Source organism: Glycine max, chromosome 17 (assembly GCF_000004515.6).
Source record: "Glycine max cultivar Williams 82 chromosome 17, Glycine_max_v4.0, whole genome shotgun sequence".
NCBI classification, from domain to species: domain Eukaryota; kingdom Viridiplantae; phylum Streptophyta; class Magnoliopsida; order Fabales; family Fabaceae; genus Glycine; species Glycine max.
Window position 1 is genome coordinate 10,191,811 of NC_038253.2, and position 25,764 is coordinate 10,217,574.

The following is a 25,764-nucleotide window of genomic DNA, read 5'->3' on the forward strand; positions in this document are numbered from 1 at the left end:
AAATATTAAAGTGTCTTTATATATGTCCATGGCCACTCTCTCACACTCGTTAATTATAGGCTTTGCAGTGAAGAATACGCATCTACCATGTATAACAGAAGAATCTAATCACCAACCAAATCTTAACTCGAACAATAACAATCTAATCACCAACAAACTAAATCTTAACTCGAACAATACCATTTGAGAATTCTTTTCCATCAAACCTTTGGTTGATTCACATTCCCCCAACATATCACATGAGATAGATTAGACATAAAGGAACTTTTGGCACTGTCATTATTACATTTTTGTCCATAATATATAAGATATACACCTTCATTTACTAAAAAAAAAATATAAACGATTTAAGCATAGTTAAGACTTGAACAAGTTCAGCTTAGCAAACAAACAAAATGTTCAAAGTTGACTTTTTATTTAAAAGTGGTTTAAAATTTAGGCTTCAGTTATTTTAAAACATCAAACTTATTGAGCCAACTTGTTTAACTCTAAGCAACAGGATTAAGTTTAGTAGAAAGGATAAGTTGATCAGAACATGGTGAATCAAAAATTTAAATAGTCAGGGAAAGAGATACTCACTTGATGATATTCTGAACAAGATTGTCTCTAAAAGAGGAGATATGTGGGAAATAAAAAGATTGCTTTACTTGTTTTTTTTAATAAAACTTGTTTAACTCATCTATATTTGATTATTATTATTTTTCTTTATATCTAAACTTTTTTTTCGATATTTTTAACTATATATTTAGTCTATTATAAATATTTTCATACTAGAAGATAAAGTATAAAGATGAAGAGAGAGATAAAAATTCTTTAAAAATGAATATAATTATCTAAATAAAAATATAATTTCTTAAGTATTTGAAACAATTATTTATTATCTTATCATTTCCTTATTTAAAATTACATTTTTTTTGGTTATCGTATAGATATAGACTCACAAAAGCTATTTACAAATCTATAACGTCAAATCTATTAATTAAGTTTAAGCTTAATTTATTGCTTGCATAATTAAATTTAAAGTCAAGCTTAAACTTATTAATTTAGTAAAAAAAACAAGTTAGTTAATTGGACGTTTAACCAGTTGACTTCAAATAATTAACAAATAATAATTCAACTCGTATACGTCCACATACAAACTTACCTTACTTCCAAATTAAGTTCGATAATTTTCATTACGCTAGTTATATATAATACGTCCCTTATTTTGAGGTTTAAAAAAGTTGTTTGTTTTGTTTTGTACAACTTTCTTGTATAAATATTAAAAACAACTTTTTCCAAATTATATCCACTTTATTAAAAAATAATTGAAAAATCTTAAGAATACTTTTTTTTTTTTGGGTGGCCAATCTTAGTGTACTTTGATTCTATTCAACCGAAACAGGTTAATTGCTAAATGCTAATAACATATGTACAGCCAAAAGCCAAAAGTTTTTGCTATTGATGCTTGCGGTGTTTGCTGCATTGAAAATGATAAGGCGAACATCTCCAATATTCAACTCTGTCAGAGCTTCCTAACTCTCTTTTGATGATCAGTCTTATCTTTAATCTTTATCTTATTATATCATTTTTAAGAATACTTTAACGATGAAACCTTATAAATTATTTTACTTTTTTATACTTCTTCAAATAAGTTTTAAAAATTATTTTTCAATTATTTTTAATAGTTAAGACTTAAGAGCATTTGAAATAATGGTCAGAATCCTCAACTTCTTGGAAAACTTTTAAAAAATTTATTTATTATTTAAAGTTAAATACACATTTAACTGTTCTATTCTTATGTGATAAATTATTATATGTTATAAAAAAATAAATACATCTTATTAATATAAATAATACTAATTAATTTTTTTAAATTATTTTTAATTATACAGTTTTATACAATTACAACATCTGGATTTTAATTCTTTTTTTATAGGTCTTATCATTTTATGAACTTTAGGAATTTTTCACTCGAATGACATAATTCTTTAGTAACTAAAAATGGGCTTCAAGTCATCTAACAAATTAATGTTCCTTTAAAATGACTCTCATAACTAATGGGACTGGGTTGGATTTAGTAGAAAGAGATGGTCTTTTAGAATATAACAAAATATTATTTAAATTCTTATTAAAAATGATGGTTATATTTAATATTCAATCATATTTTAATTTGATTTTGAGAAAAAAAGTTATGTATGAAAAAAATTTCATAGTCATTCAATCGTAATCTATCATATAGGATAAATTTATTGATTTTTAAAATAATTCAAACGATGATTTATAATTAAATGACCATATATAAATATTTTATAATATGAGTGTATAAACATTCAACTCATAAATTATTTCCAAGAAAATTACTAATATACTGGAATTCAAAATTAAAATTAAAATGAGTTCCACAAATTCCAACCTTTTTTATGGTTTAAAAGAGGTTCTTATATAATTATATTCTATAAGAATGATTATGGTACGTCACATCCACATCATTATCTTCCAATACTAAACAATTAGGGACAGAACTTAACTTTCATTACCCTGCATAAAACTATCATTGGACATGCTTTAATAACCTAATTATATATTCTTGTATTAAAACGGTTCTTGCAGTGACATTCGCACCCTCCTCCTAACCCAATTAATTAAAATCAAATTCTAACTCTAATAACTCACCTAAAATCTACTTACTGAAATGCTAAACTTCATAAACCCAATGTTTGTCGCAATTGAAATCGACAAGCAAGTAAAGGAAGGATGAGGACATGAACCCATAATTCTAGGCATGCAGGGCCCTGGATTTTAGAAAATGGGATGTTGGCCATTCCATGAACAAGGCCATTTTGATTGTTTTGACCCCAAGGGCCCTTAGTGGAGGAATTAGTTTACCCTGTCACTTGCCTAAATTCATTGCTTCTCTGAGCATCAATCCGAATAAAGATATCACAATGTACGTTATGAATTATTATTCTTTATTAAAAAGAAAAAAAAGAATAATATCTAGTTTGCTTATAGTTTGTAATATTTGGAATTTCTTTGTATAGCGCATATAATTAATTCTCCACGCAGCTACGGACATGTACAAAACACACATCCATGTTTAGGTAAGAGAGGGTCCTAATTCCTAACTCCTATGTTTGATCAAATTATTTCTAAATTATTAAACAATTAATGTTAAAAATTGCATTTAAAATTAATTTAAATATAAGATATTGGAGCATAAGATGAATTAATTTGAGTGTGTACGTAAATGGGTACTATATAACTAAGTTGGTCACATGAGGAGTCTGGGCGTTTTAGTGTTTCACATCAACTTTGTTTCCTAGCATAAGTTTTGTGACAAAGACACTATCCTCCTATTTACAAAAATCATCAGTTGTTGTTATCACTAATAAAGGAGTCCAGGCTAAACATCACAATTGGTTCATGAATTTGGTTGTTGGTGAGTGAGAAGGTTGCCAGTGCAATTGTCTATATTCAGTGGCGGGTCTAAATGGAGGATAATAGGACAATTATTCCCATAAGGTAAAATTTTTTATTTAAATATACTGAATAAATATTTTTTTCCCTATAAAAAATAAATGTTGCTCTGATAAGATAATTTTTTTTTTAAAAAAAGATGAATATAAATAGTTGTAAAAGATAAAAGAGAGAATAAATTGATACTAATTTTATTCTTTTAAATTTTACTATTTTTTATTTTTTATTACCATTTTCAATAAAAATTTATATAATTTTTTGTTTGAAAAAATATTAAACTATTTTTTAGTCCCACCGAAGAAAATTCTGAATCAGCCTATATCTATATTGTTGTCAAATGACAATGGTGGTCACTTTGTCATCAAATACATCATAACACCCGGGGTCACCCGATTGAAGTACTAGATAAAAGTAGGGCACACCGAAACAGAGATGTAATTAATTGATTGAACATTTGAACTCAATCATGCGGGTGGTTTTATCTCGGTTAAAGTATCGTCTTAGAGATGTGAGAGTTGTTAATTGGGGTTGTGATAGATCCTTACTTTCCAGGGAAGGGAACCTCCAGAATTAAAGAAGGAAAATGAGGCTCAATTCATTGCTTCCCTTTTCAGTGTTGATGCAGTACATTTCCAGAGCAGATGTTGCTTTGCAACTAACCAATAACTATGCATAAGATAAGAGCCTACATTCAGTAAAAAAAAAAAAACTACATTTTGGAGATTCTGTTAAATTGGTTTTTTTTTTTATGAAATCAAAAACAATATTGGAGAGATTAAAATAACTCACGTATTATTATTTAATCAATTAAATTAAATCCACCGTTAAATTGCTATAACAAATTATAAGTATCTCTAATGGTAATCCCTTTAATACACTTACAATAATTAATCTACTTAGGCTAGGTTCCTAACAGGTTGTTAAACTTAAGAACTACTATGGGGTTGTGGGTTGTTATTATTGGAGTAATTGATGTAGCAGTTTCTTATATATAATATATATTTATCAGCAAAGACAATATCAATTAACATTTCTAAATGGCAGGGGGTGGCAGCCCTTTTACAAAAGACACATAATTAGAGGTGTGCAAAAATTAGTTCGGTAAACAAATCAAACCGAATTAATTTTGAACTGTTTTAACCCATTTGATTTTATATTCAAATAGTCAAATTGATTTAAAAATTGATTCAAGATTGGACTGATTTTAAAAAATTGATTCTGAAATGCATTAGTTTTTAATCAATCTTAAATTAGTTCTAAGAACCGAATTAGTTTTGAATTAGTTTTCAAACTAATTTTTAAACTATTTTTTTTAAATAAAAACCAGTTCAATTAACCAAACTGATTTTATAGAAACAATTCGATTAACCAAATTAATTTTATAAAATAGTACACTTATTTTTACTTAAACTAGTTCAGAAAAAATAAACTAATTCAATTTAACTTTCGATTAAAATCCGGTTCAATCCTAATTTTTTTTTTAAACACCCTCCACATAGTAACATCAACAGCAGTCATTTCTGCACAGGAGTTGCATTAAGATTTTACCTAATATAACCAATCTGCAGAAACTACACAATCAGCGAACTCTGCATAATTGCTAAGCAAGTTTCCTACCAAACCGTATACATGTATTAATTCTTCCATCATCCTATTGACTAACTTCCGTGTGTTCATATGAGAACTGTCTATCATCCCATACGCAGTTTGTTGTATGAGAACTGTTGTTTATACATGCAACGTAAGAACTAATATCAATTTTATTGTTGAAGTAATTGATGTAGCAGTTTCTTATGTGAGAATTGTTGTTTATATAAATAATGCAACTTTTTATTGTTAGAGTAATCGATGCAGCTGTTGTTAATATAGTTCTTAAGAATTACTCCCTTCATACGAAATTTCTTTGATGATTAAGGTTAATGCATACGACTTACCAAATATTTAATATTACTCAATATATATTTAGTCTAAAATACTCTCTTTATGATGGGAATAATTACGGAATTTATGCCATCTTAAATACGAATATATGTAAAAGAAAATAATTAATGAGACTTGAAATCCGTAAAACATAAACAGTTTAGAAAAAAAACTAAAACATCAAAAGTTTTGATAAGAAAGGAGTATAAGACAATTATATTCTAAAATTTTAAGAAATGTATAATGGAAGAAAACAATTGTTCATTTTTCTAAACTCATGTGCTCGCGTGACATGGTAGAATCCTCTAAAAGTAAATTAAGCAACTTCACCGCATTAGAGATATTATTAGCTTTCTTCACTTATTAAATTCTTACGAAATAAAAAATAAAAAGTTGAATTATTGCGCTAAACTTGTATTGATGGGTCAAATTTAAAATTTTGATGTGAATATGAAAGAATTTAAGCTAACCTTTCTATGCGGAACTTTATAAACTATTGACTCATTTTAGATTTTACTGTTTCATTCGGATAATTTGGTTTTGGAATTTTGATGTCACGCAATTTTTAAGTATTTATGCGATGAGAGAAATCTTTGATCATAATTATAATTATTATATGATTATTAAGCATTTGAATTACTAAACTTAATTACAGTTATGTCATGTCTAATGTGTATTTAAATTAGTTTGTTTTACATTTAAAGAAACTTATAATGATTTTATTATGAGAATATTGGAAAAAAATATTTTCGTAAAAAATAATATATAGGAAATTTTATACGATTTCTTTTTGTTGTCTTGTCTAGTAAGTTTACACGGGCAGGGAGTAAATTATTTTTGCTGTAAGAATAACTCAACCATGGGCAATGTAACAAAATATAAAAACAGAGGTTACCATGGACAGTTTAGTGTAGTTTGGGTTTTAGGTGCGGATACACTGGAATAGGGACATGTCCAAGTTGAACCCGTACGGCTATGCCCAATCACAGTCCATGTGGATTGGATATTGGGCTAAGCCCAAATTAAAGGTTCCTTGTCTCACAGAGGACCTCGTCGAAGAAAAATAGAAGTAGATGCCAAAATAAAAAAGAGAAGAAGAAAAATAGAAGCCCAGCAACTATATAAATTTTGTTTTTTGGTGCAACTATATAATTTGGTCTCAGAAAATGACAATCTGTATTTATTTGGTTCTTAAATTATTACATGTCTATAATTTAGGGTTTGATTCCTTGAAAATAAAAGAATCGTAACCTTTGTTTCAAAAACAAATAGCTTGAGAAATAGTAATCATGAGTTAATTTTAATTAATGATTATAGTTTGAGTTTAATGTTTATGTAATGATAATTTAAAATAATTTTATATAATATAATCATAAATTATTATTTGAATTATTTTAAAAATCAATAAATTTATCATGATTATTTTTCTCTTATAGTTTTATATTTTATCTTTTAAAATACGCCTTGCATTTTTAAAATACGTCTTATATTTTATTTATGTATTCACTTCTTACAATATTTTTTATTTCCCTTTTAGCTTTTTTCTTTCTGGTTGAAAACTACGAATACTAACTCCTATTTTAAATATATTAAAAAAAATTGTTTGATTATTTACTCTTGGGAAATAATTGGGTATGACCTCAAAATCTTAGAATTACATTTCACTTCAATAGAGTCAAGATAAACCCAAATAAAAAATGGAAAGAATAGAGAATCCAAGGTAAGGTTTATTTCAAAATATGCAATTACATTTACAAAAATAATATTAATAAGAATATTTATTTTAAGTAAATTAAAACAACATGTTTGCGTAGAATTTAAGTTCTAGAAGAAAAATTTCTTCGAAATTCGAACAGTAAGAAAATAAAAAATAATTAATTGAACGTGTTAACTTCTAACATTCACCCCTAGTTTTCAACGGGGATAAAAGCCAATCAAACAGTAAAAATAACAGTCTTAAGAATCAATTATAAACTGACAAAAAAAAGTGCTTAAAATCTTGTTTATTTTTGTAGTCCCAACATTTTTGAGTTTTCACTTTTTAGTGGTTAATAAAAATAAAATAAAAACCAAGACATGTCCCAGTTAGCACAGCCAGGGTACAAGGGTTTTAGCTTCGGCTCTCAGAAGCCTTCTTCCTTGATAATTCCAACACACCCCCATGGCAACCGGTTACCGATTGTTTCTCATCCCCGCGGCAAGGCCCCTTCTCCGCAAAAACTTCTTCTTCATTTCCTCCTACTCTACTCGCGCGCTCCAACCGTGCCAGCCATCATCGTCTGCAGAGGAAAAGTCCCGAGACGTGAGGGTTTGGGCCTGGTGGGACTTCACAAAGTGCCACGTGCCCCACAATTTCGACGTTCTCAAAGTTGCCCCCACAATCATGGAGGCAATGAGAGCCAACGGCATCAGAGGCCCTCTCAACATCACCGCCTTCGGCGACGTTCTGCTCCTCTCCCGCGTCCACCAGGAAGCACTCGCCTACACCGGCGTTCGCTTCATCCACGTCAAAGGTAATGTTCGGTTCGGTTCCTCTTCTTCTCTTTCAAAGTATTATAAAATGGGCATTTAGTTTTTTTTTTTTTTTGCATTCGCCAGATGGAAGGAGCAGCACCACCGACATTCTCGTTGACCTAATGTATTGGGTCTCGCAGAACCCTCCACCCGCGCATATACTCTTGATATCCGGCGACAGAGACTTCGCTGGCGTGTTGCATAGGTTGAGAACGAGTAACTACAATATCTTGCTCGCTACCCCAGAGAGCGCCCCTGGTGTTCTCCACAGTGCCGCCACGATAGCGTGGCATTGGTCTTCGATGCTTAAGGAAGGAAATCTTACTGGAAAATGTTTCAACCATCCACCCGATGGGCCGTATGGTTCTTGGTATGGAAGCTACAAGCCAGATTCTCTTGAAAAGCCGGCTCCAGTTGCGGCTCAGGAGGCTGCTGATGCCTCTTTGCCCAATGTGGAGGTCCACGAGCCTTCTTCTTTGGGTTCGGTTCCCAAGTCGGTTGTGAAGCAGGTTAGGCGTATATTAAGTTTGCATCCAAAAGGGATAGATATTGATGTTCTTCGCGCTGAGTTGGTGAAATGTGGTGAGCGTTTGGATAAAGGGATGTTTGGGCATAAAAGGTTTTCCCGCTTTCTGTTGTCGTTGCCACGTGTACAGCTTCGGCCTGGTGTTGAGGGTTTTCTTGCTGTACATTTGGTTCCTTCGGAATCCCCGGAACCTTGTGAGAGCAGTTCTGTGGCATCCACAATGTCTGGTGCGAAGAATAAGGAGAAAGGGTGTGCAGCGACTCCGAAGGTAAATGGTGAGGATAAAAGTAAGGTTAAGGGAGCTGATGAGAAATTCTCAATTGCCCCGATCCGTGAAAGGAGTTCGGATGACAAATCAAAGCCAGTCCAACCGAGTCCTTCACAAGGGAGATCCAATGAGGAGTATGTTGATGGTGAATCATCATCTCCTGTATTGGTTGAAAAACATGTTTGTCAGCCACCAAATAAGTTGCAGAAATCTTCTGTAGCTTGTGACAAGGTTGTGGATGTGGCTAATGCACAACACTCAGAGACTCAACTGCCACCCAAGGACAACAAAGATTCTGAAACGAAGATGGATTCCTTAAAAGTGACTTGTCAAAAATCATCTGTTGAAGACATTGTTAGGTGTGAGGATGCAGGTCATAAAAGTATGGAAAAGCATACAACTTCAGAGAATCACTCTGCTGGAAATGATCAATCAATGGTGGAAGACAATGTTATTGCAAATTATGAATCTGGAGATTTTGAAGCAAAGAACAAATGTGAGGATCCGACTAGAATGGAGGTTGATGAAGTTGTTCACAGCCCATCTTCTTCACCAGTTGATGGCTCTCCAGTTGTCCAAACACCTGGTGCAAGTCCTAAAACTAATAACAGAACTCCAACATTCTTTAGCTGGATTAGAAGCTGGTGGCCATTTGGGAGAAGCAATGAAAAGTACGATGATTTGATCGCTCTTCAGAACAAGGCTGTGAGTCATGTTGAGGGTTCCAAGTTATCTGAACTGGACCAGACTGTTAGTCAATCTGAAGAGCCCAAGTTATCAGAACTGGATCAGGATGTTAGTCATGCCGAGGATTCCAAGTTATCTGAGTTGGACCAGACTGTTAGTCAATTTGAAGAGCCCAAGTTAACAGTATTGGATCAGACTGTTAGTCATTCTGCAAAGCCTGAGTTATTTTCTAGTGCTTCCTTTTGGAATAATATGGAATCTTTCATTTTTGCACCCAAGGGATCACTTCTTTTCTCCCAGTCAAGAAGCAGGTTAGTGTGCATTTTAGTTTTGTACAGATCATCTAAAAAAACTTCCTTTGTTATTGATAATAACCAACTTTTGGCCTCCGTGTGTTCATTCATTCCCTGTTCTAATACTGAGCCTCAACTACCAAAGCAAGGAAAACAATATAACAAATTAATTATATCATAATGTTTCTGTTGAAAGTTGTGTCCTTTTGAAATTTTAATGTTTCTGTTAAATATAGCATTCTGCTACGTGTTGTTTGTGTCAGGGAGGATGTGGTGCATAAATTACAAAATGGTGGACCCCTGGTTCTTAGATCACTCCCCAAAGAAGACATCCTTCAATTGGTGGAATTGTTAATAACAGAGAAAAAATGGTTGGAGGAAAACCCCTCCAAAACATTTCCTTTTAAGCTAATTCGACCTGTTCAGAAGAAATCATCGGTGAACCAATCCCATGATGTAAATGGTTTGAGATCTCTCTTTATAGGTAGAACATCACAGTCAAACTTGCAAAAATCATTAGAACATGATGTGGAGAAACACAATCAGAGTATTGCTCATTCTCAAGTTTCTGCACCAACTATGGAAACAAAATATACCGAGAGATCCAGAAATGATATATTAGAAGACTGTAAAAAACTTGTGAGTGAAATGCTGAGGGAACACCCAGAGGGGTATAATATTGGTTCTTTCCAAAGACTATTTGTTGATAGGTATGGCTATCATCTTGATATACAGAAGCTTGGTTATCAAAAGTTGGCAGCCTTGCTACAGATAATGCCTGGGGTCAAATTAGAGTCCACTTATATTTTTCCTTCTGTTCCTGCTGTCTGTGATTCAGACTTGGAAACTTCTATCCTCAAAACTCAAGCAACCACTGATATTCATGCAGCTTCCAACTCAGATAGTGAATCATCTGAGTCAGCCCCCAAAGATGATAACATGGAATCCCTATGGTGTGAGGTAGGTCCTGTTTCTATCAACAATTCCGACAAGAGTGGTTTAGAATTAAAGCCAAGTCAGAAAACTATAGAACTGGATACATCAAAATCAAAGCATCCTGATTATGAACCTGTCGTATCAGATGATGAGTTTTCTGCATCTGAAGGAGATGACTCTTGTTTAACTCAATCAGCACAGCAAAGAAAGCCAAAATGTAATGAACAAGACAGTTCTTTTTGGCAAGCTATGGATTTGTGGCACAGCAGCAAGGAAGAAGAGAATAGTGGCAAGAAATCAAACAATGTTGACAGCTTGGACATTTCTCTGGCTGAAATTTTAGATTCATCCACCGAGTCAACCAGGGACACCCTTTCCCAGATTCCTTCATCGAAATACAGAGAGAATAATGGCAAGAAGTCAGACAATGTTGACAGCTTGGACACTTCTCTGGCTGATATGTTTAATTCATCATCCACTGAATCAACTACGGGTACCCTTTCCAAAATTCCATCATCAAATTATAGAGAGAAGCAACGGTCTCATAAGAACTATTCCTTTGTTGCTGATCCAGTCTTACCTAACAAGGAGAAGCTGGTTGATGACCTCAAGAAAGCAGATGAGTCAAAGATGCAAAACTGAGGAGTTCCTGGTGCAAGCAGGACCTGGGTCCTAGAATTCCAAAATAAAAAATTTGGGATTCTCATAACTCAATATTACAGACAGAACGTGATGGTGATACAGTTCTTTATATCAAATAATTGCAGTTTTAGCTAGCCTTGGCCATGGCATTTTGAGGAAGATTCCGATGATTGCTAGTTGCAACTCTGGAAATTCTTTCCATTTTAACATTTACTGTACGGTTATTCTTTACTGTTGGAACAGTTGAGTTTTGTTTTATTTCAATTTGAATAGGAAATAGGAAATAGGAAATTCTTGACTGCTGGAGCAGTTAAGTTTTGGTCTTTTACGTGCTGTCTTGGCAGGTGATCATATTATAGCGATGATTGATAACACTCTTTCAAAGGAGCAAGAACCATTAGACATGGAATCCAGTAAATTCCTTTAAGGGCTCTATCCCTTTTCTTTTCCTTCCACTTTCTGTTTTTGGTCATTCCTTTCGGCACTACTGCTTCTATTTCACTAGGTAATGATGACCCAGAATACTTAATATTTTTTTATTATCATGTGCAACCATGGTTAAATCTTTTATTTTCAGGCTAGAAGATCTCTCTTTTTTTTAAAAAAAAAATATAATATTATATAGGAATATTGTGAATTTGATACTACTTATTTAACACCCCGTCTTAGTTTTATGTGAATCTGTTTGTTGGTGTCAATGTTCTGTCATGCATCTGCAGACTACTACATTCCATGGAGTGTGTGCTAACTGAGAATTTGTGCACTTATGTATCTTTCATTTTTAGGCTGTGAAACCAAGGATCTCCGTTAGACCATAGAAAAATGTCAAACTCAAGTTAACAATTAAACTTCTATGTTTGATTTTTCAGTATGACAACACAAAAAAGCGAGTAAACTCTCTTGAAATCACAAACTGTACGTGTTAAAGTAAACTCTACATGCTCGACAAGTTTTTGCTTCAACTAGCAAGTTTATGAGTCTGAATATAACATTTTTTTACCCTCGAATGATCGACAAGTTTTTGCTTCTATGTCTTGGTTGATTCTGTTGAAATACTTGAATGGCCACCATTATGCAATATGCATAGGGTTCATGAACCCAGTTCCCATTATTTGATTCTATTTTGTCAGACTAAAAAAAGTAATGCACCTGTTTGGCAGCAAAATGTAATGTGATGGTTGGTTCAAGTATTGAATTATGATTTCACTGGTTTTATGAAGTTGGAGCTTATTAATTTCGAATGTGATTTAATTCCTTCCTAAAAAAAACAATGGTTTGACAAGACATTATTATGTTCCAGAATTGTTTGTTTAGAGTATTGAAGAAGCGGATAAATTTCTAAAATCGTTAATGAATTACGCATAGAACATTATTATCCAAAAGCATCATTATTATGTTTTGACCTATTTCTTTGTCAAGAGTAAGAGGGACGAATGACTTGCTGACTTCTATGATCTTATACTATTTTTAATTTAATTTTATGGAGTAGTAAACAAATTGTTTAAATTAATTTTAAAACAAAAAATTAGAATTATTTAAAAATATATCTTTTATGCAAAATAAAAATATTCATGCCATCATACCACTTCTGTACCTATTATTGTCAAACACTTGTATAGTCCAATAAATCAACATAATAATTTTCAGTAAAAAAATTGCCCTTAAGTTTTTTAATTTATCAAACAAATTAAAAAAACACTTCAATTAAATTATATGAAAATAAAATTCATTTTTTTTTTAAATTTTAAAACTTTATTTATCTTTGAAATTTTACAATTTTACCTTTTTGAGTTATTTTTATTATTTCACTCTTTATTTTAATATAATAAAGTATTCTATCTTTAAAAAACGATGATAATTTCTAAATTTTAATAATCTAAAAATAAAATAAACTAAAACAATAACTAAATTATAATTTTTTAAGTAAAATTTAATTTTAAAAGAACTCAATTCGTTTATATTAATATATATAAATGATTTATTTTACCAATTAATTGATTAAACATAACTTGGTTGGAAAATATTTGGTTTCAAGACTATTTCAGTTGATAACAAACTTTATATCCCGTGAAATTCTGAATTATTGTTATCCTAGGATATGTCAGTTACAGTATATTTTCTGTAACCTATTAAGTTGGCACAACAGCTGCAAAGGAGTTACGAGGAGGAACTGTGGGGAACTGTGAAGATGTCAATGAATCCGGAAGAACAACAACATCAATGCCAAATAAAATGGAAGGAGAAAGACATCAATGACTGGCTTCCTATCACTAAATCCAGGAACGCAAAGTGGTGGTACTCTGCTTTTCACAATGTCACTGCTGTTGTTGGAGCTGGTGTGCTGGGTTTCCCATACGCCATGTCAGAGCTAGGATGGTAATCTCATCTTCTCTTTTCATGCCTCATCACTTCCTAATAAATATGTATCCAGAGTTTTTTTCTTGTATATACCTAAAAACACACTTATTAAAATATCAATGAATAGAAAAAAAAATTATTATTATGGAGTGTTTATACTGTATCATTATTCTATTGTTATGGCCTTCATGCATGCATGTTTCTTTGTTGTGGCAGGGGTTGGGGCGTTACAATATTGCTCCTTTCATGGATTTGCACTCTGTACACTGCATGGCAAATGATTGAGATGCACGAGCCTGAACCGGGAAAGAGGTTTGACAGGTATCATGAATTGGGGCAGCATGCGTTCGGGGAAAAGCTTGGGCTGTGGATTGTGGTGCCTCAGCAACTAATGGTTGACGTTGGCATAAATATAGTTTATATGATCACTGGTGGGAATTCTCTAAAGAAGATTTACGATATTCTCTGTGATGACTGTGAGCCCATTAGGAGAACTTACTTCATCATGATATATGCCTGTGTTCAAATCGTTCTATCTCACCTCCCTAGTTTCAACTCCATTGCTGGTGTTTCTTTTGCTGCCGCTGTCATGTCCGTCGGGTAGGGTTATTATTTTTTTATATACAGTTATTGATCATCCCTTCAAGTCATTTCAAGTGTTCGTTTTTTTTATTCAAAAAGAAAAATCATCTGCTTAATAGAGAAAAAAAAATGAATTTGATTTATTTTACGGTTCGAAAATCAATCTTTTTAGAACCAAAATGAAATATCAATCTTTGTTTTCTAAAGGAATGTTTTTAATTGATTTGAAATTCTTGAATATGATTGATTGAGGTTGCAAATGAACTTATTTTAAAAAAAAACACTTATTTCATTTACTTAATAAATAAGTAGCTTTTTTTTGTCTAATTTTTGTTGTTGCTTATTTTGATAATTGAATCCTATTTATTTATTAAATAAATATTTTTAGAAAAATACTTATTTTAATTTTAAACAAACTCACCATTATACGATATAATATGGAACAATTTTTCTAGGAAGTAGACATGACTATCTTTGCTCGTTGTGCAGCTACTCCACTATTGCGTGGATAACTTCACTTCACAGGGGCGTTCAACAAGGCGTGAAATATAGTAGCAGATTTTCAAGCGATGCAGAAAGCGTATTTGGGTTCTTTGGCGCTTTGGGGACTATAGCTTTTGGGTATGCTGCGCACAGTGTAATTTTGGAGATCCAAGCAACCATTCCTTCCACGCCTGAAAAGCCCTCCAAGATAGCCATGTGGAGAGGCATGGTTGTTGCTTATGCTGTAGTGGCTCTTTGTTATTTCCCTGTTGGTATCCTTGGTTACTGGGCTTTTGGAAACTCTGTTGAAGACAACATCCTTCTGTCCCTTGAGAAACCACGTTGGCTCATTGTAGCTGCTAATATTTTTGTTGTTGTCCATGTAACTGGGAGCTATCAGGTTCACTGCATAACTTTCTCTTCTTCTCTGTTGAGTTATTAGAAAATATTTTGTTCCAACACAATATCGTATAATTGACCGATAGTCATGTCCTTTAAAAATATGATAAGGAGATTTAACCCTCGAGTTCGTGTATATGAAATAATATATTTTAAAACTGGAAAGAAGTCCATCCCTTCAATAAATTTTAGTAACTTATTAAGAAACTAATTAATTTCTAAATCCCAGTAAGGCAAGGAGATATCCTAGATTTAAAAGAAAATTAAAAACTATTTTGTGCTTAGTCATCTCAATCTAACTAATTTTCTTGTTAGGTCTTTGGCGTTCCGGTGTTTGATATGTTAGAATCGTTCATGGTAAAATGGATGAAGTTCAAGCCAACATGGTTCCTTCGATTCATAACTCGCAATACATACGTTTGTGAGTATGCTTTTCCACTGTCATACAAGTCTACTTATCGATTCCTGGTATATAGAGAACTTATCTAACAATTACAAGTTTCTGTATATGCAGTGTTTACATTGTTCATTGGTGTTACATTTCCTTTCTTTGGTGGGCTTCTGGGCTTCTTTGGGGGATTTGTCTTTGCTCCAGCCTCATACTTTGTAAGGAAAATATATAGTCTACCACAATTTTTCTTCATAGCCTACAAGCAAATGCTGATGTTAATATATTTTTCTATCGTTTGCAGCTCCCCTGCATAATGTGGCTTGTCCTATACAGACCAAAGATATTTAGCTGGTCTTGGTGTGCAAATTGGGTATGTAGTCCAAAAATATTCTCCATAATCTTATATAATTGTGTTGTTTAATATTGTATACACTCCTAATGAGTTTGATTTTTCTTCATACTTCAGTTTTGCATCGTTTGTGGAGTGTTATTAATGGTGTTAGCTCCTATCGGTGCATTGAGGCAGATCATACTAGAAGCCAAGGACTACAAATTTTACTCGTGACCTCTTTCCCCGTTTAGAGTATTAACGCATTTCCAATGGCATTAAGCGCATTTCCAATGGCAACCTTGCTGGTTAGAACTTAAGTTATTGTAGTTATCTCATGTGTGACATTAATAAGATCTCGATAATTTTTACTTTTAAGATCTTATCAAAAATTGGTTATTACACATGTTATCTCACATGTTTTTATTTCATTTTTAGGCTGTGAAACCAAGGATCTCCGTTAGATCATAGAAAAATGTCAAACTCAAGTTAACAATTAAACTTCTATGTTTGATTTTTCAGTATGACAACACAAAAAAACGAGTAAACTCTCTTGAAATCACAAACTGTACGTGTTTAAGTAAACTCTATGTGCTCGACAAGTTTTTGCTTCAACTAGCAAGTTTATGAGTCTGAATATAACATTTTTTTACCCTCGAATGATCGACAAGTTTTTGCTTCTATGTCTTGGTTGATTCTGTTGAAATACTTGAATGGCCACCGTTATGCAATATGCATAGGGTTCATGAACCCAGTTCCCATTATATGATTCTATTTTGTCAGACTAAAAAAAGTAATGCACCTGTTTGGCAGCAAAATGTAATGTGATGGTTGGTTCAAGTATTGAATTATGATTTCACTGGTTTTATGAAGTTGGAACTTACTAATTTCGAATGTGATTTAATTCCTTCCTAAAAAAACAATGGTTTGACAAGACATTATTATGTTCCAGAATTGTTTGTTTAGAGTATTGGAGAAGCAGATGGGATAAATTTTAGAACTTTATTTATCTTTGAAATTTTACAATTTTACCTTTTTGAGTTATTTTTATTATTTCACTCTTTATTTTAATATAATAAAGTATTCTATCTTTAAAAAACGATGATAATTTCTAAATTTTAATAATCTAAAAATAAAATAAACTAAAACAATAACTAAATTATAATTTTTAAAGTAAAATTTAATAATCTAAAAATAAAATAAACTAAAACTATAACTTTTAAAGTAAAATTCAATCTTAAAAGAACTCAATTCGTTTATATTAATATATATAAATGATTTATTTGTACCAATTAATTGATTAAGCTATCAAGCGCATAACTTTGTTGAAAAATTGGTTTCAAAGACTATTTCAGATGATAACAAACTTTATATCCCGTGGAATTTTGAATTATTGTTATCCTAGGATATTTTCTTTAACCTATTAGATTGGGAACAGCAGCAGCAGCAGATATACATACGTTTGTGAGTATGCTTTTCCACTGTCATACAAGTCTCATTTTCGTTATAGAGAACTTATCTAACAATTACCAGTTTCTGCATATGCAGTGTTTACATTGTTCATTGCTGTTACATTTCCTTCCTTTGGTGGGCTTCTTCTGGGCTTCTTTGGGGATTTGTCTTTGCTCCAACCACATACTTTGTAAGGAAAATATATAGTCTACCACAATTTTTCTTCATAGCCTACAAGCAAATGCTGATGTTAGTATATTTTTCTATTGTTTGCAGCGCCCCCTGCATAATGTGCCTTGCCATCTACAGACCAAAGATATTTAGCTGGTCTTGGTGTGCAAATTGGGTATGTAGTCCAAAAATATTCTCCATGATCTTATATAATTGTGTTGTTTAATATTGTATACACTTCTAATAGTTTATTTCAGTTTTGCATCGTTTGTGGAGTGTTATTAATGGTGTGGTGTTAGCTTCTATCGGCGCATTGAGGCAGATCACACTAGAAGTCAAGGACTACAAATTTTACTCGTGACCTCTTTCTGCATTTAAAGTATAAAGCGGATTTACAGTAACTCGTTAGAACTTAAGTGATTGTAGTTCTTAAGTTATTGTAGTGATCTCATGTGTTACATTAATTTTTAAGATCTCAATAATTTTTACTTTTGAGATCTTACTAAGAATTGGTTATTACACATGTTATCTCACATGTTTTTAATTTTATATTTATATATTTTTTCTTTAAAATAATTCATTTGTATTTTTATATTTAATTAATAAATATACTAAAAATATATACTCTTAATGCATAGTTAGAATCTCCGAATGTATATATAAATACATTCCATTCAATTTGAATTCATAATAAATTAAAAATTAATAAAAAAATACATAATAATAAATAGGCAAACTAAAATTTAATTTCCAAATATGTTTTCCTGAACGCGGTCTCAACTCTCAAAGGTTGCAGCATATGCCTCCCTCCCAAGTCCCACCCTCATGGTAGAAATGTGATATCATCATATTATAGGTGTAGAAATGCCAAAGCTTAGAATGGATTAGATAATCATCATATTAATTATATCATCTATATCTTTATATTATATAAGTGAAGGTTTTATATAAATAGAAAATGTCAGTTGGCAGTCCCAATTTCATTATCTGATTAAATGTAATTAATTTAATTTTAATTAATTCATTCAAAATAACAAGGGTTGATACTATTAATGATTAAATACAATTAATTCAATTTTAAATGTAAATTTATTATATCAAATCAGATTCTTATTAAATGCATTTTAATAATAGTCATTATAATACATAATATATTTTTATTTTATTATATATTTAATTTCATGTATGAATTTTATCATTCTATTACATGTTCATAAATTATGTTTCTTTGAATATATACAACTCCACCATTGTAAAAATAATAATTTAATATTTATTAATAAAAAAATAAGACTTAAATATATTTTTTTTAATTCTTACCATTTAGTATTTTTTTATTTTAGGTTTTTTTTAAAAAAATTGTTTTTAGTTCCTTCAAATTATGTTTATTTTTAATTTTTATCTTAACACTTTAGATAACACAATGGTTATTTGTTTTTTTTTTGTCATTGATATTTAATAAGGTCAATCCCTTCCAATCACATCTTTAATAAAATTAACCAACATATTTGCAGATAAAAATAATGACAATGATACTTGAGAAAGCTCCGAAATAATCATTGTTTTTTTTTATAAGAAACTCTTTTACATATTTACATGTTTATGAAGAAGATCCGTGAACATTAGAAGAGAAGATGATAATGAATAAATTAACATAATGACATGGCTATTGAAAACCCAGAAGCTCCATGAAACTAACATGAACATTAATTGAAAATGTTTTTTTTAATTTGTTTAATAAAATTAACTGATAAATTAAAAGGCTTAAAGGTTAAAAAATTTACTGAAAATTATTATGTTAATTTACTGGACTATACAAGTGTTGGATTCTAGTTCTTGGTTTTAAAGAATTAATTTAACATAATAATGATGCTTCTTGCATAACAATGTTATATAAGGAAGTTAAATAATAAGCTCCTCCAATGCTCTAAACAAAACAAAAAATCCTGGAACATAATGATGACTTGTCAAACCATTGTATTTTAGTAAGAAAAGGAAGTTAAATAATAAGCTCCAACTTCGTTAAACAAGTGAAATCATAATTCAAAATCTTGACAAATGAGGTGTTACAATTCAATTCATTGCTTGAATTTTCTTTTGTTAAGACATTATTTATTTTATTGATGTAATTAACTAATTATTGAGATTTTATTTACATTTGTATTGAACTTAACTTCGTTGTATTGTATTTTTATTAAAATTGAAATTCTTTTAAAAGTACGTCTGCGGACCGACCCGTTTGACCTGCGGGATCCGCGGGGTAGGGGCGGACCAATTTATTTGGTCCGTGTAAGAAGCGAGACGGACTGGCCCGGTCCGCTGCCAATACGGACTTATGTGGGCGGGCTTTACGCGGGCCGGGCCGGGCCGCTTACCCACCCCTAACAATAAGTTGTATATAAGTACAAACATAACAGTTGAATATTTATTTATCTTTTAAAGATTCTCCTCAATTCTTTGTAAAATTATTTTTAATCATAAAATATCCCCTTAAATTTAGTTGGTTTCTATTTTGAAAGGTTTATATTAGAAATTAATGAGAAAGGTTTGTCATTAATTTAACAGTTTTAATAGATAGTTAAGAGAGAGAAAAACAATTTAAAAATTAATATATAGGGGTAGAAATGCCAGAGCTTGAAATGTAGTTTTGGAGATCCAAGCAACCATGCCTTCCAACCTGAAAAGCCCTCCAAAATAGTCATGTGGAGGGGCATTTCTGTTGGTTATCTCATAGTGGCTTTGTGTTATTTTCCTATTGTTATTTTTTTGCTACTAGGCTTTTGGAAACACGGTTGAAGACAACATCCTTATGTCCCTTGAGAAACCACGCTGGCTCATTGTAGTTGTAACGTATTTATTGTTGTTCATATGATTGGGAGTTATGAGGTAAGCTACATAATTTGCTATTTCTCTCCCTCTCTCTATGTTTTGTGTTTAAAAACTATTTTGTGCTTTATGAGTTATCTAAATCTAATCAATTTTCATGTTAGGTCTTTGCTGTTCCAGTGTTTGATATGTTTGAATCTTTCCTTGTAAAAAGGATGAAGTTCAAGCCAACTTGGTACCTTAGATTCATAACTCGCAATGTATACGTTGGTGAGTGAGTGTGCTTCCCCCTCTCATACAAGTCTCATCTTCATGTATATAGGATATGTTTAGATAAGTTTATCCACAAATATTTCTAAGAATAGAAGATAAAAAGAAAAAAAAATTCTTGTAAGTTAAAATTAATTTATACATAAGTTAAAATCATTTTTTATAAAAAAAAATTATACAAAAGAATTTTTATAAATTAATTTTGTATAATTATATTTTTTTAACGTATAAAGCGAATTTATCTAACAATTACAAGTGTCTATAAATGCAGAACTTATATTGTTCCTAAGAATTACATTTCCTTTCTTTAGTGGGTTTCTTGGATTATTTGGAGGATTTGTCTTTGATCGGACTTCAGTCTTCGTAAGGAAGAATATATGCTCTACGATACATTTTTATAAGCCTTGAAACAAATGTTGATGTTAATGTATTTCACGATCGTCAATTTTCAGCCTCCCTGCGTAATGTGGCATATCATATACAAACCAGGTTTATTAGCTTCTCTTGGTGGACAAATTGGGTATGCATATCAGAAGTAATATTCTCCACAACATTATGTATAATTGTTTTAATTTATTCAATACTATGTTTTTACTTTTCACTACAAATGAGTATAAGTTTTGCATCGTACAACCCATAAACTCGTCCCAAACATGCCGATATTAGCATTGATAATACGTAAGTCGTTGGTCAAGCAACTCTTTAGAGTTCCTAAAGTTCCCTATAAGATTTGTTGTAAAATCAGTTGTCGAATTTGATTAATCACTCTTTGTTGTTCAAAATGAATGACTTGGTTTTTGTAATTTTCTAATTGTTCCAAAGTCGTATATTTACTCCGCTAGTGATAATCACTAACTTTCGACAACCACTAGTTCCTCACAATCACGCATGAGCTTAGAGGATTAGTTAGTCCCCACGATCACGCACAACACTTAGAGGATTAGTTAGTCAATCAGTATAACCTCTTCAAGGTCGAACTTGTATACATAGATTCAAAAAAAAAACACAAGTTAGGTACATTTTCAATGACTTCATACATAAATAAACACCTCAGGTTCAACTGAGTCCAAATTCTATTTGTAAATAACACACCCCACACTAGGACAAGAGATTAGAAATGTCCTCTAAGACAACAAATGAAAGAAGAAAATAAAAAAAAAACTTACCTAAAACTCAGCCGAAACATTTGACACCCACCGTGAAATCAAAAATATTTTTTACTTACGTTATAAGATGATAGCAACAAGAGGTGATAATATATATATATACATGTCACATTACAGCTTACCTTAAAAGAGTAATTGACGTAGCATGCGCATATATAAACATGACATAAGGTTCAATTAATTAACTTGTCAATATTAAAAATAATTAATTAATTTAATTGATATTATTAAATTTATCTTAATTTAATATATTTTTTAAATTATTCATGTGAAAAAATTAAAAATATTAATGGATTATGTTTTTTATTATCACGCCAATATATTTATAACTGATTTTAATTAAGAATATTTTTTGTGAAAAAATAATTATTTCAATAGACATTTTAAATTAAATCTCATAAAAAAATCAAATTATACTTTTAATTTAGATTCTATATTCCTTTGTTCCACTTTATATGATATTTTATGACTTATTAATTTTTTTTATTAAACTATGGTTTCATAAAATTATGTATCAGACTAGAATGATTTTAAAATAATTTACCTGATTATTGACGCATGAAGTGGAGCCTAGCGTTTGTCCTTTGCCTTTTTGCAGGCCAGAAACACTTGGACTGTCTTCACTCTTTCTTTCTCGTTTGCACACCATCTTGTTCCTTGCCTTCACCTATGTGTAGTTGTTTCCCGACGTTTATTTTTATTAACTTCTTATAAAATATTTTATTGTTGAAAAATTGAATATATGAAAAATAGGAGACAAATTTTCATTAATTAAGATGTACCTTCATATATCATCTAGCTTTTAACAAAATTTCAATTTCAATTATCAAAGTGTCTCACAGGTAAAAACATCACACAAACAAACGGAACTTAAAAGGAATAATAAAATAAAAACATAGACAAGTAACAAATAACAAAAAAAAAAATACAAATAAAATCCAATACAAACATCCACATTTAATGAATTCACGATAAAAATAAGTATGAAATACATGTTTTCTGGGTGTACCTTGTGTAGACAATTTTCAGCTTGTCATCTCCTTTACTGACAACCTTTGAAAACGATGACGCATAGGTAAGTGACGCCTCCTATAGATCAGGCAAAATATTTATAAAAAAAAGTGTCAGAAAAATCGCAAACATTTCTCAGCATGAAACAATCATTTGACTTTGTGTACGATTAATTTTATCTTTCTGATACTTTTTTATCTTTACACACATTAATGATACCCCTTAAAATCAAAGGAAGACAGAAAAAGTTATAACAAAAAAGCATTTTGTATGTTTTGCAATCGAGGCAAAATTTATCTATCACACTTATATTTGTCTTCATTTTTTAGTTAGGTATCAAATAATTATTTTCATTATAAAAAAGTTTAACTGAATTAAGTTTCAGTGGATCACAAGAGAGCAAACATGTTCCATACTATCCACATGAATAATGAGATTCAAACTGATCACTTTCATTGTGGGATATGATAATTTTTATCAACTAAATCAACTTTTATTAAAAGTTATTGGATAATACTTGACTATGAATCAAAATTCTATATATATAATATTAATTTAACTGCAAAAACTTATGCACTGAATGCACTGAATTATAATTGCGTGGGCTGCAATTCAATTCCAAACTCTTGAGCCAGATTCTTTGACTCTTCTATATATTCATTCGTCATTTCCCATTTTATTTAATCAATTTGAAACATCATAGAAAAATCTAGACGAGATGCTGGAAAAGTAAAAGTTTACATGGTTGGTTCGGATGTAGCAACGTGGTGCAATCACCAGACGCCACAGTTACATAAGTTAATGGTATCCCAAGTGATATTGAATTCGGTTTGCGACCACGTACCCCTTCCATGTTCCTACCATCCCTAACACTATTTGTCCATCTGTCCCACCTCCTTAATCCCATCTTCCCCCATCACATTGTTCAGCTTTTTGTCCCATCTCCCAAACCCCATCTCCCCCAACATATTAATTTACACCATTCCGTTTACATTTATCTCACAAGAAGATGCTAATCAGCAAGACAAATATTTAATGATAAAGAAAATATTCAAACAATTTTTTCAATTATTCACCGAAAAAAAAACACTAAATTTTCAATTAATTATATTAAATGTTTCTTACCTCTTTCCTGATCTAAACAATTTAAACAGTACAACTGCCATGCACTATCCCTCCTGCTGGAGTCTTGGGAGAAGCAGAAGATCAGCTTCTGAACTTAAAGCGATTATCACAAAAAGTTTATTCTCGATCGATCCTTTTTTAATTTAATGGATGAAGAAAAGTAATTAAACAGATCGAAAACAAACATAAATGTCAGATCGCATATAAACAAGAGCCAGTATGTGACGTAACAAAAGTTTCACTAACCAGAAGAAGTGTTACATAACCATAACGGTACGTAGCGAGTTATTCATAATTAGCTCACAGCTACTGTTCCAAGCTCAAACTCAAATCAGAAAAAACCATCTAAGAGAACAAAAGACAAGCTACATGCATATATGAATTTACAGTGAAACAAGCTAGCTTAGCGTCAGTAGTTATATATATATATATATAGATATATAGATATATATATTCACGATTCTAAGCTCTTAAAAGAGAAGAAATAGTGTTATAGTTCTACGACCATGGAGCGACGCCGTTTTGTATTTCGAGTTCGTGATACCTTTGTGAACTAATAACCCAATCTCAAGCTAAGCGCAGTTTTAACGTCTAATCTCCATGCAAACCCACCACAGTCCATTCTCCACACATCGCAGGGCACCGTGAGCGAGTTTCTCTCCTTCCCACACGAGTATTGCACCACCCTCACCAAGCACGTGAACGACGCGTGCGGAACCACCGTATTCACCTTATTCACCAGCAACACTGGTCCCTGTCCCTCATCACCCTCGCCCTTCATCATCATCATCTTCCCGTACGCCTCGTTCGTCCACGTCACCCTCCCGTAACCGTCTGATATGAACCCTGGACACGTGTCATTGCTGAGGTTCAGTCTCCGTTCCTCGTCTGTACTCCCCAGCCACTCGCTCTCCAAGCACGTGTCCGTCACGCCCTCCACCGTCACACACGAACACCACCCTCCCATCATCGTAAGGCTTCGATTCTCAAAACTCACCCACACCGGCACGTTCTTGTTAATAATATTCAAGTTCTTGCTCTTGTTGTTGTTGTTGTTGTTGTTTCGTACTGGTTTAGCTGGTGATGGAGTTAGATCCTTTGCCCGAGAATCCTTCCGATCGGGAGTTTCCGGAAGCAACGGAAGAGTCACCACCGGCTTCTGCTTTTTCTCCGGCGAGGAAGTGTTCTTTCTCCGGCGGATTCTTCGTTTGCTGGTGTAGTTGTTATCTCTTACGTACTTTCTTTTAGTGGTTCCGTTTTTGAGAAAAGCGTCACTGCTCTCGGACGAAGAGCCGTCGGAAGCGGTGGCCGCGGCGGCGGGTTTGGGAGCGATTGGACGAAACCTAAGCATTATTTTGTCGACGGTGGACCCGTGGGATGCACCGGGTACATACCTGGCGATGCAACAGCCTCCTCTTCCATCCATTATTCCCTCTCTAAACTCACCGTTATGGCAAAGTAAAATTGTAGGGAGCGAATTAATAATGAAGAAAGGGAGGGAGTGTTGGTTTAATAGGAAGCCTGAAAGGGACACGTGTGAGGGGAGACAGGTGTGAGGAAAGGGATTGGTTGGCGCGGGAAACGTGTCGTGTGTTGGGAGAAGGAAAGCGAAGGGACGAATGGGAGAAGGAGGAGTGCACAGTGGTAGCGGCAGAAAAGTGGCACGTAAGAATGCGAGAGCTTCGGGGATTGTGAATGAGAAACTTTGACCGTCGGATGAAGAAGGGTTAGGGTTAGGGTTAGGGTTGGGGTAAGGGATTGGAGTATTCTAGAATGTGGTGACCACCACGTGTGTGAGGGACAATGGCAGTGAGATTGGTGCCAGGTGGATGGCCAGATTAGAACACGAATCTAAGTTGAATTTTCGTGACGTGAGACTACGTTTTACCCAACTTCTATCTTATATATAGTAGTTATTACCTGTTTAAAGCAGCACCTAAAACTAGGTGCGCGCAGA

At 32.3% G+C, this 25,764-nt stretch overlaps 3 protein-coding genes across 3 annotated transcripts; 2 read left to right on the forward strand and 1 right to left on the reverse strand.

Annotated features, from left to right (window-relative positions):
* Positions 1 to 7,398: 7,398 nt before the first annotated feature.
* Positions 7,399 to 11,654, forward strand: LOC102661134 (uncharacterized). The gene is made up of 3 exons (XM_006600735.4): positions 7,399 to 7,892; positions 7,978 to 9,685; positions 9,931 to 11,654. Exons 1-3 carry the CDS (start codon positions 7,541 to 7,543, stop codon positions 11,243 to 11,245), a joined length of 3,375 nt encoding a protein of 1,124 aa, XP_006600798.1. The 5' UTR covers positions 7,399 to 7,540; the 3' UTR covers positions 11,246 to 11,654.
* Positions 11,655 to 13,433: 1,779 nt separating this feature from the next.
* On the forward strand, positions 13,434 to 16,023 carry LOC100814094 (lysine histidine transporter 2). Its single transcript, XM_003550816.4, has 7 exons — positions 13,434 to 13,621; positions 13,820 to 14,203; positions 14,675 to 15,068; positions 15,383 to 15,488; positions 15,582 to 15,673; positions 15,760 to 15,828; positions 15,925 to 16,023. Exons 1-7 carry the CDS (start codon positions 13,434 to 13,436, stop codon positions 16,021 to 16,023), a joined length of 1,332 nt encoding a protein of 443 aa, XP_003550864.1.
* An 8,006-nt stretch (positions 16,024 to 24,029) lies between these two features.
* Positions 24,030 to 25,422, reverse strand: LOC100812834 (uncharacterized). Its single transcript, XM_003549793.5, has one exon. It carries the CDS (start codon positions 25,231 to 25,233, stop codon positions 24,361 to 24,363), a length of 873 nt encoding a protein of 290 aa, XP_003549841.1. The 5' UTR covers positions 25,234 to 25,422; the 3' UTR covers positions 24,030 to 24,360.
* Positions 25,423 to 25,764: the final 342 nt, after the last annotated feature.

Excerpts from the sequence above, each read along its gene's own strand:
- LOC100812834 (XM_003549793.5), bottom strand. The coding sequence starts at position 25,233 with ATGGATGGAAGAGGAGGCTGTTGCATCGCCAGGTATGTACCCGGTGCA.
- LOC102661134 (XM_006600735.4), top strand. The coding sequence starts at position 7,541 with ATGGCAACCGGTTACCGATTGTTTCTCATCCCCGCGGCAAGGCCCCTT. Across the intron at positions 7,893-7,977 it reads TCGCTTCATCCACGTCAAAG|ATGGAAGGAGCAGCACCACC; the intron begins GTAATGTTCGGT and ends TGCATTCGCCAG. Across the intron at positions 9,686-9,930 it reads TTCTCCCAGTCAAGAAGCAG|GGAGGATGTGGTGCATAAAT; the intron begins GTTAGTGTGCAT and ends TGTTTGTGTCAG.
- LOC100814094 (XM_003550816.4), top strand. The coding sequence starts at position 13,434 with ATGTCAATGAATCCGGAAGAACAACAACATCAATGCCAAATAAAATGG. Across the intron at positions 15,674-15,759 it reads TTGCTCCAGCCTCATACTTT|CTCCCCTGCATAATGTGGCT; the intron begins GTAAGGAAAATA and ends TATCGTTTGCAG. Across the intron at positions 15,829-15,924 it reads GGTCTTGGTGTGCAAATTGG|TTTTGCATCGTTTGTGGAGT; the intron begins GTATGTAGTCCA and ends TTCATACTTCAG.